This window comes from Branchiostoma lanceolatum, chromosome 16 (assembly GCF_035083965.1).
Source record: "Branchiostoma lanceolatum isolate klBraLanc5 chromosome 16, klBraLanc5.hap2, whole genome shotgun sequence".
NCBI classification, from domain to species: domain Eukaryota; kingdom Metazoa; phylum Chordata; class Leptocardii; order Amphioxiformes; family Branchiostomatidae; genus Branchiostoma; species Branchiostoma lanceolatum.
The window spans coordinates 2,681,083-2,700,887 of NC_089737.1; the positions used below are offsets into that span (position 1 = coordinate 2,681,083).

General features: G+C 38.2%; 1 protein-coding gene across 1 annotated transcript; it reads right to left on the minus strand.

The window, feature by feature from the left end:
* Nucleotides 1-579: 579 nt before the first annotated feature.
* LOC136421582 (putative leucine-rich repeat-containing protein DDB_G0290503) lies at nt 580-19,791 on the minus strand. The gene is made up of 11 exons (XM_066409011.1): nt 18,712-19,791; nt 18,205-18,294; nt 17,985-18,031; nt 17,615-17,685; nt 17,371-17,449; nt 16,648-16,747; nt 16,093-16,170; nt 15,268-15,424; nt 14,221-14,422; nt 2,902-3,049; nt 580-2,551 (listed from the first exon to the last, which is right to left on the minus strand). Exons 1-11 carry the CDS (start codon nt 19,669-19,671, stop codon nt 2,447-2,449), a joined length of 2,037 nt encoding a protein of 678 aa, XP_066265108.1. The 5' UTR covers nt 19,672-19,791; the 3' UTR covers nt 580-2,446.
* Between the last annotated feature and the right edge of the window lie 14 nt (nt 19,792-19,805).

The following is a 19,805-nucleotide window of genomic DNA, read 5'->3' on the forward strand; positions in this document are numbered from 1 at the left end:
CCGACCAAAACCTCTGCTTGGAGAATAGACAGTCACAACAACTTCTACCACAGTACCAGTGGTGTCAATTTCAGCGGAGGGAAATGCGGTGAATTTCCATTGTCTTCTGGTGCAAAGTAAACAGTTCATAATTCATCACGACTGTGTTTACTTAGTACAGGAAATGTGATATTTGCTCCAAATTCACCCACTTCCAAAGTAAACAAGAAACGGCTAAGAACAATGAAATCACACCATTTTACACATTTTCACCAACATTCCCTCTGTACAAGGGTGAAAAGGCAGTTTCGAGTTTGGTAGTGTAACACTCTCCAAGGCTGTTTCTTTGGACATTGTAAATTTGCATAGTCCTTTTTGGTTTCGACACCTCAAATGTTGAATATGTTTATAACCATCTTAAGGAAACTTAAGGAAGAAGAGGCCCATTGTATTCATGTCTGAATTTCACGAGCATTCAAAGCCATATGATATCTGGAATTTGTGGTTGTAACATGTATCAGAGGTAATACTGTTAGCAGTATAGAGCTGTCCAATATACTATGGCCGACTTTGTCTATTCTTCAAGTAAAGACACAAACATCAACATACATTATACATTTGGTTGTTTGATAATCTTCATCCTGAGTTATTGATTTTACCATATGTACAGAATGTTGTGCAATTTTTGACAAAACCTCCATAAAAGACAATCTGTGTGATAGTAATATGTAGTTTATAACAAGGAATTGGTCTTACCATAGTATACAAGGGTTTTCTTGGATACAACCAAGTTCCCATTCTTACTCGCAAATATTTTGGTTGTCGTTCTGCTTATTTTGAAGAAGGTAGCCAAATACCCAAAATGAAGACAGAGAAGACAAACCTGGTTGTCTACAAGAGAACTTCAATATTGTATGATCTACTAACCCAATGAAACTATTCATGGTGAATTTAGTTCAAATTAACATAAGTACAGGAACTAAACAGGCGTTGACATAATTGATAACAGTTATGTTGGCCCTGGTCAGTATTATAGATTGTACAGATACAGTATGTATTAAAAAATCCAACACATTGATTTCAGTGATATTTTCTGAAATAGAATACCACGTAACTTACAAAAAAAAAAGTACATTTGACCCTGATTTTGTTTCCTGTATTTCTTATTAAAAGGTGGTGTCATCATGATCATTTGTAACATGAAATTAGAAGATACATGTATGTATGTATGGGTGCCAATACTTTCGGCCCTAACAGTCACGGTGGTTGTAAAAAACAAACATTGAAAATAGTATTTTCTTGTTCGGATTATTCCATGTGTTTACTTTTTTTACTTCAATGTACACATGTCCTTCATGCCCGTAGCCAGGATTTTGAGTGGGGGGGTTCTTTTTCATGTTTGAGGGACCAGCGAGCGCCGGCGCGAGCTTCCTAGGGGGGTCCGGGGTTCTGCTCCCCTGGAAAATTTAAAAAACTGAACCTTCTGATATGGTATTTCCTGTGTTTTTGAGAGGATTTCAAAGAAAGAAATGAAAGACAAAGTTAGCAGTTTTTCTAGGATTCCAGCTCCGCCGGTGATACAAATAAGTCCACCTTGGAAAAAAAAACCTTTAACGTTAAAAAGTGGACCCTCAAGCGTTTCAAATTCTAAGAATTGAACCTTCTGGAAGGGCATTTCCTGTGTTTTTGAGAGAATTTCAGAGGAAAAGTCAGAGACAAAGTTTTTCTAGGATTCTAGCCTCTGTGGCGTTGCTGGTGATACAAATAAGTCCGCCTTGAAAGAAATCTTGAACATTGAAAAAGTGGACCTTCAAGCCTGTGAAAGTGGACCTTCAAGCCAGTGGGGGGGGGGTCTTTCGAACCCCCCAAACCCCCCCTGGCTATGGGTATGGCCCTTACAAGGTATAGGTACAGTGTTTGACCCTACACTCATTGGCCATAGGTGCACTTCGACCTTTCCATCAGATATCGGTTCACAGGTTTTATTTGGTCAAAGTAAGAATCCTATTCGAACGTTACTCATCTTTTACATTAATACTATTACACATTTAAGTTTCTCACATCCAACCATGATACATATAGTATGTATCATGCATTCTCCCTGATTGCAAAATATAAGTCATCACAACAATGCAGAAACATGGAATCAAAGGAAAACTTTTGTGTTAAAAAAATTGAGAGTCAACAATTGCGCATCAACAACCATTGCACGCGAACGTAACAATTTGTACATGTACAAATCTACACTTATCACTATAATCAAACTTAAGTCAGTTGAAAGAGTTGCCAGCCGCTATGATTTCCCAGCAGCAGACTATTTGCTGTTAATCTCCAAGCAGATCTAACGGTTGCAAAGACCGTATCCAACTGGCAAAAGGAGTTTTTCTTTTGCCACAGTTGGATACGGTCTTTGCAACTGTTAGATCTGTTTGGAGATTAGTTTGCTGTGTCTCTGTGGTAACCTGCGCTATGATTTCCCAGCTGCAGCCTGTTTGTTGTGTCTCTGAGGTAACCTGCGGCCGCTGGGCCCCTGGACTCGTCTGTGCAGCTGGGTCTGTGGCTTCTTTGCTGCCTGGGGAGGGAGATGAGAACTGGGTCAATGATCTGGCTACAAGTGTTGTGCTGCTAAAATATTTCAAATGTACATGAAGTTGTAGAAGATCGCTCACTTTTTTTGCCCCAGGAAGTGACAGAGAGACCGCACTAAACTAAGGCTGGCATCCAAGCTTATAGAAGATTCCAATACATTATCTGGTAGATGATGATGTAGTATAGGGAAGTTTTTTCGAAAGGTTTTAGACAAAATCAAATCATCCTGCAGTAAAAAGCAAGCAGCTCAAATTGTATTACATGTACTCTGTTTAGCAGCCCTTCCTTGATGTCAAGAATGGATTAACCCTAGAAAAATTCACAGACATGTACCTTTTCAAATGATGAGGGGGGTTCCACCTGTTGCTCTTTTTTGGTCTTCGAAGTGGGGGCAACCGTTGTCTGTGGCTGGGGGGATGGTGATGTCATCTTGGCGGGTTTGGGTGCAACCATTGGCTTGGCTGGTACAGGGGGTTTAGACCTGAAAATACAGCGATATTGGTTGCTTTGGTGCAAAATGAAACAATACCTTAATGTATAAGCTTTCGACACCACTTTTTACTGATGAAAAAAAGAAGGGAGAGAAAAATAACTTAAGATGTATCTTGCTATATAGGAAGTGCGTTCCCCTATGCTAAGTCTACACTTCATTAACATAATTTATGTGCCTTGCTGGAAAACCTTCCATTTATTAAAGAATGACACTTTATATCATAGTGAAGAATAGAATGCATTTGCAATGACTAATTCTGTACAAACATGGTGTGGAAAGAAGGGGTATTTGATTATTAGTTAGACCTTTCATTAACTCTAGGAATTGTACAGCCACAAATACATTTCAGCATAACTTAGATATGAAAAAAGATTCTTAAAGCCCAACTTGTGAAATACATTGTACAGACCCTAATACGGTCTTATTGAAATATTTTTGGCCATCCCAGTCTCGCGCTAAGAGGTGGGGTGAAATATAACAAACAGCAGCTAGACTAACGCTGATCAGCCTGATGTGCATAAACATATTTGTCCAATTCCCAAAAAGGTAAAGCAGTCATCCTCGGCAATTGAGGTGAAGCCTAATGCTTTAAGTAGCTAGTGGTGGTACAATGTGGGCTCGCGTTTTTGGCCAAGCACACCAGGTCACCCCTACTCTTCTCGATAAGTGTGTTGGGTTCTTTTACGTGCAGGGGTTTGATGCTTGAGGCTTATGCCCGAAGCTCCCTCATACACTGGGCCGCCGGCTTTAAGTCAACATCCAAAATGACGAAATGCAATTCCTTACAACATGTCCGAGCTGGAGTCGACCCCGGGATCGAACACAGGCCCCAGGATCCACAGAATTTGATCCGGATGGCGAAGCAGCGGGGTTGCGTTACTGCTTGCGCCACAGGGACATGTTTATTCCCAAGGTCACAGACGACTTGATAGCAGACAGTACATAGATTAATGGTAAAACCAACTTGAGGTAATTCTTAAGACTCTAACTATTGCCCTGCCTATTGCCCTGCCTATTGCTATACTACAATCTTTTACCACTAGTTACTAGTACATGAAATACCCTGCCTATTATTAACATAATTAATGTACTTAGCCAAAAAACCTTGTATTCTAATTAAAAGAAATACACTGAAAGTCTAATAAAAGAATGTTGATAAATTTGTAATTGATATATTCTAATAAACGCTGCATTAAAAAAGCCATGCTTGAGTGTTACTAAACAAAATTATTTGCAACAAGAATTTCTGAACCACAACTATATAAAATTGACACATGAACATACTCTGACACCAAACACTTTAGGTTTGATAGTGTATGAATCAGGTGCAAAAAACCCAATAAAAGATATTTTTTTAAACCCCTCTCTCGCTCTGAATAATTGATTAGGTACTTGTTTGTCTTGTCTTGTCTTGTCTAGTCTTCCTTCTTTGATTATGTTATACCCAAATTAAAATCGGGGTTATGTGAAACAATAAGGGACTTCACAAAAAGCAGGCATGTTGGAGAGGTTGGCAAACACAATCACGTGGTTAACTACCTGGTGCAACACACCTTTCTCACACGGCGGATGTGAGAGAAAGATAACAAGGTCAATGAGGCAAACTAACTCATCATATGGAAAAAGACACTTACCTATGACAATACTACAACCTTTTACCACTTGCTAGACCATGGATACCGCTGTCCTATCTCATTAACATAATTTATGTTCTTAGCCACAAAACGTTTGTATTTGGAAAGAAATACACTAAAAGTCTTATCAAAGAGTATTGCTAAATTTGTAATTGATATATGCTACTAAATTCTGCATGACAAAGTCATGCTTGAGTATTACTAAACCAATTGACTTGTAAAAAGAATTTATGAGCCACAAGTATATTAGATTAATACAGAAGTATGACTCTGACACTCAGCTTAACACCTTCAACGCTGTTTGTATGGGGTGCAAAAAACCCTATTTATATTTTTTGGACGCCCCAGTCTCGCGCTCTGAGGTGGGGTCATGTCAAAGAAAAATCAACTTCACAAAAAGCTGACATTACACTTTTGAGGCATGTTAGTATCTGATGTTATTTAAAGTTATTTTGCAGCAGATTTTATAAGAAATGTAAACTCTGGACCCTTGAAACCTTTTTGTGACTTTTATCCCTGTGGGCTGAGGCCTCTCTGTGGGAAAAGATAAAATATAAACATAGAGAGGCTGAGGCCATGTTCTAAGAAATGGTGTGTGCACTGTTAGAAAGAGGGGTGGTTGGGAAAAGAGTCGGATTTAGTCTATTTATTACTAGCCTAAACTCAATCAAGCTCCTGTAACGGCTTGCCGCCCTGTAACCGCATAGCCGCCCAAGAGGGGGACAGAAATCTCCGGACAGCTGGAGTTTGCGTTATACAGACTAATCTATAATTACTACTCTGCAAAAACTGTATCATCCACTTTGTGCCTGCCTCACTTTGTGCCTTGCCTCACCTCATTAACATAATTTATGTGTCTACATAAAAACCTTCAATTCCTTGGTTTCATTGCACTTTCAGTCCCATTCACCAGAACAATAAACATATAGTTCTTAAGTCTGGTCCATTCTGCACATAAAGAAGTCAAGGATGTGTTTTAACTGGTCAACTTATAATAAAGAAGAACTTGAACAGCCACTGCTACTGTATGTTCAGACATATTATAGAGATTAACACAACTGCTTTTCAGTTGCGTAAACTGGTAAGGAGTAACACTTACCTATCAATTTTTGGACATCCCAACCTCGCCAACCCTGAGGTGGCCGGGATGAAATGAAACAAAAAATAACTTTGTTCACAAAAAGCTGACATTTGTTGCCAGGATGTAAGAGGTGTAGTCTCTACCAGACTAACTGCGTCGGCTACAGAGAGAACGGCTACAGAGAGAACAATTGCCGGGGGGGGGGGGGGGGGGACTTTGGAGAATAACATTCCCATCAGCAATATTGGACCCCAGGGATTGGACCCTATCTCCATAGCCGACTCCCTTCATACAGTTGACTCTATTTGGCCAATTTCTACTATTTTCCCAGCGACCCGTGGAGACTGGTTGAGTCTATGAGAGGTGCAGGTAAGGTGCATCTTGCTACACCCTGTTAACCAGGCCAACATCTCATTAACATAATTTATGTGCTTTCCTAGAAAATCTTCTATTTATTAAAAAAACAACACTATATTATCATAATGAGGAATAGAATCTTTTGCAATGGCTAATCCTATATAACAATAATTGCACAGACAAGAAGGTACTTTGAGTTTTACTTTTAATCTAAAATTTTTTACTACTGCCTGAAATTGTATAGCCACAAATACATTTTGTCACGACAAGTACAAGTTAGGGGCCAAATCCTTATGCAACTGTTGTCGGGGAATTTTTTTACCCTCGTTATATTACATGCCCAGTTTTTGGCCATCCCAGTCTCGCGCATCGAGGTGGGGTGAAGAATAACAAACACCAAGACTAACAACAATGGTGATTGTGGCCCACACAACACACACACATCTTTTAGTCGCCTCAGAAATTTGTGGCCATGTTACCACATCTATACCTAGACTAGTTCCTGATTTGTTTCAGACAAAGACAGTATATTGTATGATATTAAAGGCAACTTAGCCAATAAACTGATCCTGGCTGTCCATTGCAATTACTATTTCAACCAGCTGATGATGGCAAAGCAACTATCGGTTTGACCATACCAATTAGAGTGGCTGCATGTCCGTCAAATATATGCATGTTTGTTTATGCTTTTATTTTGCATTTCAACATTATGACAGGGGTAGGAGGGGCTATGGGATCAGTTTATAGCTAAACCTCTTGGATCTAGTTTATTCATTGCTACACTGCAAATATCATGAAACGCTAAGTCAGGGCTGTCTCCGCCTTGAAATTTGTCTCCGTCCCACTCACTATAGAGAACTCATGTTGTTGGCTTTTGTTGTTTAATCTGCCATTTTAGCCTTGAAAAAAATACATTTTCACAAATTTTAAGTCATAAAGTTCAGACTTTTGGGACAGACAGGGTAAATTTTTTCCCGTCCCAACAAGCAAATTTCTGTCCTGGGACGGAGAGACGGGTCCTGGAGACAGCCCTGCGCTTAGTGACTCACCCCACCTCATTAACATAATATATGTGCCGAATATGAAATCCTAACTTTACCTCCTTGCTTTTACTGGACATCCCAACCCTGCCAACCCTGAGGTGGGATGACATGAAATGAAAAGCAACTTTGCTCACAAAAAGCTGACATTTGTTGTCAGCGTTGTAGAGAGGGGATGGTATGAGGGTTTACGCATAGTACAAATGTACATACTACAGGTGGAAGTTGCTACATTGTAAGTGCTTTACCTCATTAACATAATTTATGTGCTTTCCTAGAAAACCCTCTATCTATTAAAAGACAACACTATATTGAGTTATACAATCTTTTAATTTTGCAATGGCTGATTCTTTTATAACAACTGCACAGAAAAGAAGGATATTTGAGTGCTACTTAAATTTTTTACTACCTCCTGGATTTGCATGGCCACAAATATATTTTGTCATTACAAGTACATATGAGGAGCCAAATTTTGCCACCACAGCGTTTTTCAGGGATTATTCCTCTTGTACTTATATGGTAAGATTTTTGGACATCCCAGTCTCACGCTTTGAGGTGGGGTGAAATCTAATAAAGAGCAGCTTGACTTCACTTTCTGAGCAGAGGAGTGGTTTTGTTTGAACCTTTGTTTACTCATGATAAGCTCAATTCGACACGCAGGTAAGCTAATGGAGTGAATAAAGTATCCAAGTATCCAAGTCTTGTTGTTGGTTTATACTATAGAGATAAAAATACACATGACAAACAAACAAACATAAGTAATAGATAGCTGATGGGAGTGGCCAAGATATCTGGATATAACAGCAGTCCCGCCCACCGAGGGGTTTCTAGTCTCCCTGAGGGCGAAGCCCGAGTGGAGACTAGAAACCCCAAGGTGGCGGGACTGCTGTTATATCCAGATATCGAGGCCAATACCATCAGCTATCTAATTTAGCCCATGGCATACTTCCCCGAAGCTTCCCTAGTTCAGCAGCTCTACTAAATGTTACTTTATTTTGTCCTGAAAGTCCAGAAATCTCTCTTTTTGCTGGGCATGCTGAAAAACAAGTAACAGCTGCAAGGCTAGCACAGACCAGGTCTGTAAAACATATGGGGAGAGTCCCAAATCCCCGGGCAATTAGAAATCAGAGCAGGGATTGGTCAGAATAGGTCACATGGTTATATCACCCACAGTTTTTCTATATCACCCACAGTTTTTCTATATCACCCACAGATATCACTCACACTTTTCTGATATCCCACACTATGTGGATATAACCACAGAAAATTGGGGCTTCCCATTGGCTGAGGGGAAGTAGCCATGGGCTAAAGAGTAGAAAGCCGAACAAAACCCCATAAAAACATGTTAAAAACCAGCCAGAACCACTCCTCTGCTTGGAGTATACAGCTTGACTAATTGTGGTGAACATGGTCTGCTTTTGGTTTCCCACTACCTCATTAACATAATTCATGTCTCTAGCCACAAAATCTTCATTTCTTGGATAAATTGCACTACAATTCCCATTTAAGAATAAAATACATGTGCAATCATTGATTCCCACCAGTAATGCATACAAACAACTTAAGATTGCATGTTGCTTGATCAGTTGACTTCCAAGAAGAACTTTACAGCCACAATTGCTTTAAATACACACACTATCTAGTGCTGAACAAAACTACATAAACCATAATCGTATCAAAAACGGGTGAAACCTTTCACCCTAAGGTTAATTTTTGTACATCCTAATCTCGCGCTACGAGGAGGGGTGGAATGTAACAAAAAGGAGCTCTCACAAAAAGCTGGCTTTTTTTAATATGTTTGGGTATACATTACAATTTGTCAGGATTTACAAAGAACAACTTGTATTCATATTTTAAAACTGATGTTGTATAAATGAATACTGTAAATTACAATATACATTTATACAATATCATTTTAAAAATAGATTATGAATACAGGTTGTTCTTTCTAAAATCCTAACAGATTTATGGTGACCTAGCCACCAGTCCAGGTATAATGCAACCAACACCTCATTAACATAATTTATGTGCCAAACCACAAATCCTTCCTTTCACCAACAACGTACACTCCAAGTCCCACTTAGAAAAGACCATCAACTAATTTATGAAATTCTAAAAGATAAGGAACATCAAATTCTCAAAGAAGTGCACTGTATGGTCAATTCATCTGCAGCAACCAAATATGAGACCACAAGTATACTTATTCACAACTTTACTCCAGACTCACATACATCCTCTTATCTTAGAATGATTTTCTTATACTAAGATATTTTTTGATATCCCAGCCCATGCTCTGCAGGGCGCCACGGGATGAAACCAAATATAAAGAAGACGTCCCTGGGAAGACAACAACACCTCACCTGACCTATCCCTTGACTTCATTGTGGGTCATTGGCAGTCTCTACCAAAGTAACCATGCCGGCTACAGGGAAAATATTTGCCAGGGGAGTTTGGCCATTAGAGGATTTCATTCGCAGGCGCAAGATTGCATATTGGACCGACTCCCTTCATACAATTCACTCTATTTGGCCAATTTCTACTATTTTCCCAGCAATCTGCAGAACCTGGTAGAGGCTAGGTCATTGGGGCACCATGGCTATTGGAGACAAGCTGAATTTAGAAAATAATGGATAACTGTTCAAGTGAATAGTAGTTTGCCAAAAATTTGACCAGCTAGTATCATTCTAAATCCTAACAAATTCAGGGTGACTTAGAACACATGGACACTGCACTTGCCACAAGCCAGTCACATGCAGCCAGCACCTCATTAACATAATTTATGCACTTAAGGGAAATCCTTGCTTTTAACAACAAACTATACTCCAAATCCACCAAAAAGACCATGAACTATAATTTTCTGATTTCAAAAAAGTGAATTGCATCAAGTTCTCGAATATGTGCATTCCAAGGTCAATTCATACCCAGCAACAAATTATCTAACCACGAGTATACTTATCGACAACCTGTTTACGTACCAGACCTGCAAACTTCAGCCTCATACGCATTCCCTACCGGAATTGAGTTTTTGGTAGACCATTTTTGAAATCCCAGCCTCATGCTCTGCAGTGGCGCCAGGGATGATTACAAAAAAAAGTAAGACAATCAATTCCATCCGTAAATTAATAATAATGATCAACCTTAATGCTCAGCAACAATACGATGTTACAATGTCCAAGTCCGTTAGCATTACAGCACAAATGGAAATTTGCAGTGTAAAATTAACAAGGTAAATCCAACTCTTCAAATTACTGTTTGTTTCACATGACCCCACCTCAGAGCGCGAGACTGGGGTGTCCAAAAATTATAATTAGGGTTTTTTGCACCCGTTACATATACCGATTCAAAGAGAAGTGTTTGGTGTCAAAAAATGAACATGTAATGACTTGAAATAGTTGTGGCTACAAAATTAGTGTTGTAAGTAAATTTGTTCAGTAACACTCAAGCATGACTTCTTGTCATGCAGTAATCATTATAATTTAGTGATTAAACTTTAATTAATTCTCTCAGATAAGACTTGCACTCTATTTATTCTCGAATGCAGAGGTTTGGGGGCAAAGAACATAAATTATGTTAATGAGATGAGACAGGATGATTCCTTTACAAGTAAGTGGCAATTTTTTTTCTAGTATAGCGCTAGGTACAGTCTTTCGCCATATGATAAGTCGGAAAGGAAAGATAAACTTTTAAGTTAACATCAACTAACATGTACATTGTCTTCAAGTAAATCACCTATGTTCTAACTTACTGACTTCAGGGATTAGACATAGTCTCTACTAGACTAACCGCGTCGGAAATAGAGAGAACATTTTCCGGGGACTTTGGCCATGGAGGATAACATTCCCATCCGCAGATAGTCTGTCTTATGTCGGCGGGAAGAAAGGTAATAAAATCAATCCTCTCATTTCCTGAACAAAGGCAGTAGCTATGGAGTTGAGATCATTTAGGCCATAAATCAATTAGGGCACGTTGATGAAAGTTAGACATTCAGGTAGTAAGATACGCCAAAAATAATTACTCAAGCAACTGGATAAAATTTTGAAACAGTCAGACGTTTCAGACAGCATCCACTGTCTTTCGTCAGTGACTACAACGATAGGACTGAGAACAATTAGGGCACGACCAGCAGACTGTAGCTTTTTCAGTTACTCTCGGCAGACTAACTCTTCTCAGTGATGTTTTGGCCCTTATAAACCCACTAAAAACGTCTAAAAATCATTTAACTACTTGGCACCTATTGGATAGTGATTAGTGCCGATCAAAGAAGGCACTGACATAAAACAGGCTCTAGGGTTGCCTATTGGACCCTTTCTCCGTAGCCGACTGTCTTCATACAATTGACTCTATTTGGCCAATTTCTACTATTTTCCCAGCTACCGGCGGAGACTGGTAGAGGCTAGACTAGACAAAGGTGTAACTGCTTTTTATTATATTTCACCCCACCTCATAGCGCGAGACTGGGATGGTCAAAAATTTACTATATAAGGCGAGCGCATAACTGCTCCCGCAAGGCAAGCATGTCTTAGCGTTGGCTTTATCTATATACAAGTCACGATTAAACATATTTGTGGCCAAGCAATTCCAATAGGCAATACAAAATCTAAGTAACACTCAAATATACATTCTTTCTGTGCATTTTGTAAATAGAATAACTAATTGTTAATGATTTCCATTCTTTTTTATGATCTATAGTGTCATTCTTCAATAAATGGAAGGATTTCTAGCTAGGCACATAAATTATGTTAATGAGCTATCCGAAGGCTAGGGGGTAGCACTTACAATGTAAGATGCACCTCTATTTATATTTCTGCATTTCTAAATTTCAACAGTGATAATGCACTAAATAATGCTGCAAATTATTCCTGCACTGTGAACATTTTTACGCCCCCATTCCATTTTTACATCCCCAATCCAATGTCTATTCCGGTGCAATCAAGCCATTTGACAGAATGCACAACAGATTTTAAGGAGAAAAAACAAAAGTCTTTATGCCTTGTGTCTTTTCTTGCCTTTTTAGTCACTATCAAACATTTTGCATGGTGACATTTTGCAGTGTTATCGCCATCTACAGGAATAGGGGCCTTACACGCCCATGATATGATGGTCATTAACATAATGTACGTGCCTATCCAAAAATTCATGATTTCATGGATAAATTACAATATACATCCAATATAAGCGCAACACTGTTATTTTTGACTCTTAACTAATTCTGTCAAACTGAAGATTTAAAACATGGTTTAATTTTTCACCAGCTTTATACAGCAATTTTGCAAACACAAATAGAGATATTCTTATCAAAAACTGGTCAGGTTGTAATACTTTACAACAGCTCACCATTCATTCAAAATACATTTCTAGAATTTTCGAACATTTCATTCTCACAATTTTTTCGAGGTGGGATGAAACTCAATAGAAATAAGTAACATCTATGAACTAAAAACAAAAAAAATTATGGAATTCATTAAGTTATGCCAAAAATGGATGTTGAAGATGGGACAAAGGGAATTTCGCTGTATTGGAGCCAAGACAGCAATATAGATACGAGGCTACCACAGCTATGTATAGAAAGATGGATTTTCTCTATACAAGTTACAACACTCAATCTTTTCAATGTATTTCTAAAGAATAGATTCTGTTTGTAATTATCCCCCTGCTTCTGAAGAAGAAAGAAATGAGCTCTTATTCACTGCAAAGGTATCAAAGTCACAGCACAAGGTATCTCATTAACATAATTTATGTGCATGACCAAAATGCTTAGTTTTCTTTTGCATCACAACATATATCCCATTTAAGAAGGCTGAAAATATGTAATCACAACATCTAAAGCAAATACAGCATGACATTATATTAACCCTCTGCATTATTTGGTACATTTATCTATTAGAATTCTAATGCCACAAAAGAAACTGACCCTAATAAATATAAATACAGTGGCACTTGTAAAGAGTGGTATTTTCAAAATAATATTCATGAAATTAATTTTTGGACACCCCAACTGTGTGAGTTGGGGTTAAATGTAACAAAAGAAGATATATTTCTACATTGTGTGTATGACCATTAGTAAGTAGTAGACTAAAGCACAACCCTTAAAACACCCACAATTATCCCAGCAATAGCATAAAGGTATCTTTGAACTTCCTTGCATCACATAAGGGAATGAACTGTATTCAAATCTGAATAACACAAGAAAATCATTCATCCCTTACAAAGTCATCTTTAACCTTCTCCCCGCTGCCTAACTCTGTAACCAATAAAGAATGGGGTGCCAAACGACTACTTCAGTGTGCTAAAGGTTAAAAGGATAACAGATGTACTTACATTTTCTTACAAAGTATTGAAGCAAGTTTTAACAGTGGGATGAAGCAGAGAAAGGCAGCCAGTAGCGTGACTGCACTTATCACATCCATAAGTCAAATCAGGAACTTTGAATAAAACCCAACAGTTGATAGAACACACAGAGCTCTAAGAATAGAACAAATAGTTCTATAGAATAAACATAGAACACACTACCTTGCTCTTAAGAAGCATAGAATATAAAAAGATCCCTATGTTCAACAAAAGGGGCTGGTCCATTCAGGAACAATAGGAATGGAGGATAAAAATGGAGGATAAAATTTCTAGGCTAGTTCAATAAAACAACACATGATAAACTTGACCTTCATTTTCCCAACTCCTACCCATCTACTAAATATCATAAGGATCCATCCATAGCTTCTTGAGTTATGCTGTAATGTTACACAAATACAGACAGACACACAAATGGCCCAAAAAACATAACCTTTTCGGCAATTTAATTTCTTGGTTATTTTTTTTTTTAATTTTAGCAAAAAGAAATCATGAAAACAGAAGGCTGGGGTGAAAACTTGCACCTGACCCTGTTCACTCCCTGAAACTGTGTGCACCAAAGTACAAACTTTCCTCTGAGATTTTGTTTTCTTGTTGATTTTCAAATTTAGCATTTTTTTAAAATTCTGTTAACCAAGAAATTAAAATGGTGTGGCCTTATGAAGGGTTGACAACTTTGAAGGCAGCAATGTCGAAACTTACCTTTCTTTCCCAATTCCTTTAACAGGGCTCCCCGGTATCCTTGCACCCTCTCTGTTCTGTAGAAATGTGGGTACAGGAAGTTTCACCCCGATCCTTGTGTGCAGTGGCCCCTTGGATGTAGGTTTTGGACCCTCCCAGGCTCTGACTGGCTTCGGAGTTTCCTCTTCTGATGACCACCCGTCTGAGTCACTGTTTTCATTGGCTGGGGGAAACACACCAACCAGATTTGAAACCAGGGTGTCTGGGCTGTTTTTAGTTACAGTGATTCACAGAGAGTATTTGTTTTTTACAGGTAACGTTATGTCAATGTTCGCTGTTGTGCTTACATGTGTGTCAATATATGACACCACATGACATTTATTTGTTACTTTTCACATTTGGTTGTTATCAGAAGGTCTTTTTAAAAAAATTGAGTAACCATCAAAACAATAAAAGTAGAGCATCATCTCTCAATTATCAAACGGAAACAATGAAGAAAACCATAAATTTATATTATCTATTGTGAGACATGTTTGAATCAAGTAATTGCACGAACAAACCTTACAGCAGCTTGTATTTCAGCAATGAAAATTCATTCCAAAATTCTGACACTTCAATATGTAAAATCAACATTCATTACTTTCCGATTGGAAGAATTCTGTCTTGAAAAAAAAGACCTGAACTAGTTTAAGTATCATGAGTGGTTTGAAAGTTGTTGTTTTGTCTCTGAATGTCCTAGAGCAAAATTCTGATAATAGGTCATGATAAAGAATTTTCTAAACAGAACAAGCATTCTAGATGCAAAACAGGAGTGTCTCCAGGACCCGTGCCTCCGTCCCGGGACACAAATTTGCTTGTTTGGGCGGACAAAAATTTCCTCCTGTCTATTAAAAAAAAATGAACTTCATGACATGAAACTATATTTTCCTAAGCTTAAAATGACAGATATAACATGAAAATTAACAACATGGGCTCCCGAACAATGAGTGAGACAGAAAAAATCTAAAGTTGGAGACACCCCTGGTGCAGTGGTATAAATCTAGCAGACAACATACCATATCTACCTACCTAGTAGAGGAGCGACCTGTTTTGCTGTAGTCTGTGACAGAGAGGGCAACACTTTGGTGACGTCTGGCTTTGTGGCGGAGAAATCTGGCAGTTCTGGAATACTCATCAGACCGCTGACAGTATGTGCCCTGGAGGGTCTTGGCACTATCTCGGGCAACTTTGTCAACAAAACAAAAAACTTTAAAAAATCACAAAATATGGTGAATTCTTTTTCAATCTTTCAGCTGTAAACTAGCCTCTTCTCTGAATGAGACGTAACATGTACATGTGATGTTTGTAGTAACTGATAATAAAGCTGAGTAACTGATACTCTCACTTATTGTTGTTTTGAGGAAGTGACCTCAGAGGAAAAAGATCACCTGTAGATCTAGATAAGACAGTGCCCTTGGACATTTGGGATATTCCATTTTGAAAGGTCAGGGAGCCTCAATGAACATTTTTCATCCCTCCTTCATTTTCATTACCATCTTGCCATGTGTTAAAACTTTGGAATTCTGTCTTGAATAGCTACTTTTTGTTTTGAAAAAATTGTTTTGACCACCCCCAAACTTTTCCAGTGGGCTAGCTCTCACACCATTGTCTGCCTGACATCCAGGAAAGGTGACACACATTCCTATATAAGAATGCCCCTGGCACAGTTTTAGTGACAATGGCTAGACAAGAAGAACATTCAGCCTATATATGTACATATCGGCAGGCTTTCTAGCTCAGTAATCTGTGTTCATGTTAAACATATCAATTACTGATTCATAAACTTTGTCACAAAGGCCACATTTTCAATGCAACACAGTGAAATGAAAAGAAAAATTTGAGCATTTAACTTACTTTTAAATGAGACTGGCTTGGGGTGCTGGCATCAATATTTGTCCCTGTCTGTAGTGGAGTTTTCTTTCTGTCATGTAGCTGGAAAAAGGAACAGTATAAGGAACTGATTATTGATAAGTGCAAACTTGATTACTCTAATATAGCATTAAATAAGGGCCAATGGCAAGTATAGACATAGACAGCTTTTCATGATATTCATGATTGTGTTTTGAGCGCTGTTATTATATCATCGTGTCATTTAGTCAACATGGGCAAAAAGAGGTCCCTGATAATTGTGACTGACTCATAGTGACTGTCATACAAGCAAGTGCTTTTTCCTCTTAAATTAAAAAAAAACTCAACAAACATGTTAACATTACCTGTACATTTAGTTAAGTGGGGGACTTGAGATTAGTTGACTAACAAAGTTGCAAATTGTTTCAATGGTTTTTGCAAGGAGTGTGTATTTAACCTCCTTGGTTTTTGAGTTGTTTTTATGTTCGCACATACATGTATATGTTTATTTCATTGTTGCTAGAAATTCTAAATAAAGATTTGAAAAAAAATGAGCTGTACCTGTTTTTCAAGCTCCATGGTTTTTTTCTCGGCCTGTGCTGCTCTTTCGTCAGCTATTCTCAGTAACTCCAGATGAACTGTACTGGACACCATTTCTGACCTACCGGGTAAATTTGAGTCACGGAAATCAGATTGTGATTTCAACAATATGTTGTACAATTCACACAACGTAATGTAACACAACACAGCATAAAGATAATGATCAGAGTAAACACAGTTCCAGCCTAATATAAAGTCTTACAGAAGAAGTGATCAACAAGTCATGTTTACTTTTTTGACAGTTAAGTTTCAGGTGTCCTTGAAGCATAAAAGGTCTTCTCTATAATACAGGAAGTTGAACAAAGGCCAATATGGAAAAGGTCAATTTGCAGTATGTAACCCGAAACAATATATACCGTAAAATTAGACCAAGTTGGACACCCAATGCTCAAATGCTGAAAATGAGAAGCAGAACTGAAGTACAATCAGTCTATTCTTCTGCAAAAAGTCATTGTTCAAATATAAATCATAGATCTACCAGGGCTGACTCCAGAAAAATCTTACCTTGTCCGTCCAAAAAATCTGAACTTCATGATTGAAATGTACTTTGTAAAATGACAAATTCAACAAAGAAAATCAAACATGGGCTACGAGCGATGAGTGGGACAGAAGCAAATTTAAAGCTGGAGAATGCCCCCACCCTGAATCATGCTGTGTGCTTTGAATGTTGGAAAGACTGTTTACTTTTCTCTGTTCACTTCTGATAGTTTCTCCAGGAGTCGGTTGATTTCATTCCTTGCTTGGAGGAGTTCTTCTTGAACACCTGAAAAATGGAAGATTCTTGAAAGTCAAGATCATCTTGATTATTTTACAACATGTACATCTGCACAAAAAAAAAGAATTTTTCGACTACTGATAATGATCTATATTGCATGATTTTAAACATGTAATTAGCAAAAGGCATGAAATACTTGACTGTACAACTCACCATGCATTTTTTTCTCTGCCTCTGTTGTCCTGGTCTGTGCCAACTTATTTTCCAACATGTAGTCCACTCCTCTAGATGGCAAAAAATGTGCTACACATTATAAACTATAATGATAAACAGAATCTTAAATTGATAAACAGAAAATAAATCCATTGCCCAACATTCATAAACTGCTAGCAATTTTCCTTAACTCATGCTACTTTGATGCTTTTTTTTGTTTATTTATCTTTACTCACTGTGTTTTTTAACTCAATACATAGTACTCTATTCATTTCATTTCATTTTAATAAAAAAGCAAGTTTTACTTTAAAAGATTGATCTTTTGGTCAACTACACAATATTTTCTTTAGAAAACTTAAGGCGACAGTACCCTTTGAAATACTCAGTCCCAGTCAGCTTTCCTTCCAGATTTGTGATCTGAAAAAAGAAAGGATTGACTACATTAGACCTGTTCAGTGGTGCAAGCAATGTCATGACATGTTGTTACCTTCTGTCAAAAGCGACAAAATTCAAATCCCAAATTCAAATCCTAAACACCTGTAATCAATAGATAGTTTACATGGGATTAACAGTAAAATACACCACCTTACCATTTTCCTGGCTCCATGCAGGCTGTCCTCCAGGTCATGAACTCTGGTTTTGTACTCCACGGCAAGACTGGTGGTGTGTGACAACTCAGCCTGCAGGACACATGGCAAAGAGTCTCATTTAGGGATATTCTTCAGCTTAAGAACATCATCTTAAAGGACTTATAGAGGCTGGTGTGTTACGCCGAAGGGTGGTTAGTAACTGTAAATGCATTTAAGTTCGCGAGATTTTTATTTTGCGCTAAGGCGAAAATGGACTGTTCGCGGTGGTTTTAAAATCGCGGCAGTGCTATAGTTAAAAACTGCTACAGTACTGGACAAAAATGTTCGCGGTGTATTAAGTTCACGGTGAAACGGTCACCGCAAAAACCGCAAACATAAAACCACCGCGAACATTTCGGCTATACAGATATAGATAGTCAGATACTGTCTGAGGCTTCTGTTTTTATCAAGTTATAGCATTATGAAATTATATGAAATATCACAGGAAATAACAAGAAAAGTTTTTACCTTAGTGTCAATCAAGTCCATCTCCAGCTTGTCTGCTCTGTTCTTCTCAGCCAGAAGCTGGTATCTTTGTTCGTTGGCCTCAGATTCGACAATCTTCACCATCTGTTCCATCACCAGCCGCTTGCTTCTTTCCTCCCTCATCGCCTTCAGCAGCTCTGAATCTGTACCCAAACTTGCTGCTACTTTTGTCAAGTCTCTGTCACTTGAAGGCATGATTGGTGGTTCTGTCTGTGTTTCACTTTCTCTGACATCCTTTCTAAGGCTTTCTACAACTTTGTGAGAATTTTTGTCATCAGAGGTGTTGCTATTCTCTGTCTGGATACCAACAGACTGGAAACTTTTTTCTTTCTCTTCATCTTGCTCTTCAAATGTAACATCTGCTATTTCTATTGAAGAGTCTGTAGCTTTCCCAGAATGCAACTCATCAGCCACTTCTGCAACAGGTGGTTCCTTGGTATTGCTGCCATTTTGGTCATTATCATCTTTTTCAATTACTTCCACCTCAACCTGTTTCTGTAGAACTGTACCATCTATTCTTTCTTCCTCATTTTCTATGTTGATAGTTCCAACATTGTCAGTCTCTCTGTCAAAGTCATTGTGATTGCTTCTGTTTACATCGCTAGCGGTTTTGGCTGCTTGTCTTTCATGATACTGCATTTCGCACTTTTCACTGAACTTCAACTGTCTCAGTCTTTCTGCTTCTTCTGACAGCGCATGGTACAGAAGTGTGTTGTCTTCCTTTTCTTGAATATAATCTTCGCTCTCTACAGTTGGATTAGTCAGTTTCCCAGTTTTCAATCGTGCCTGGAATAGGATCTGTTTCTGACTTTTTCCCTTGTCTTTCATAAAATTGCGATTCAAATTTTCACAAAGTTTCATCTGGCTTAGCCTCTCTGCTTCATTTGATAACAGAGACCATAACACTTCTCTGTCTTCTCCTTTTTTGGGAAATTCCTCCATAGTATTTTTGTTTGTTATAGTAGTTTTATATATCAAAATTCAACAGTTGCATTTCCACCAGACCTGCAAAACAGATGAGAAGAGATATTAGGTCTTAATGTCTTCTTATATTATCATATGTGATTTTGAGGTCT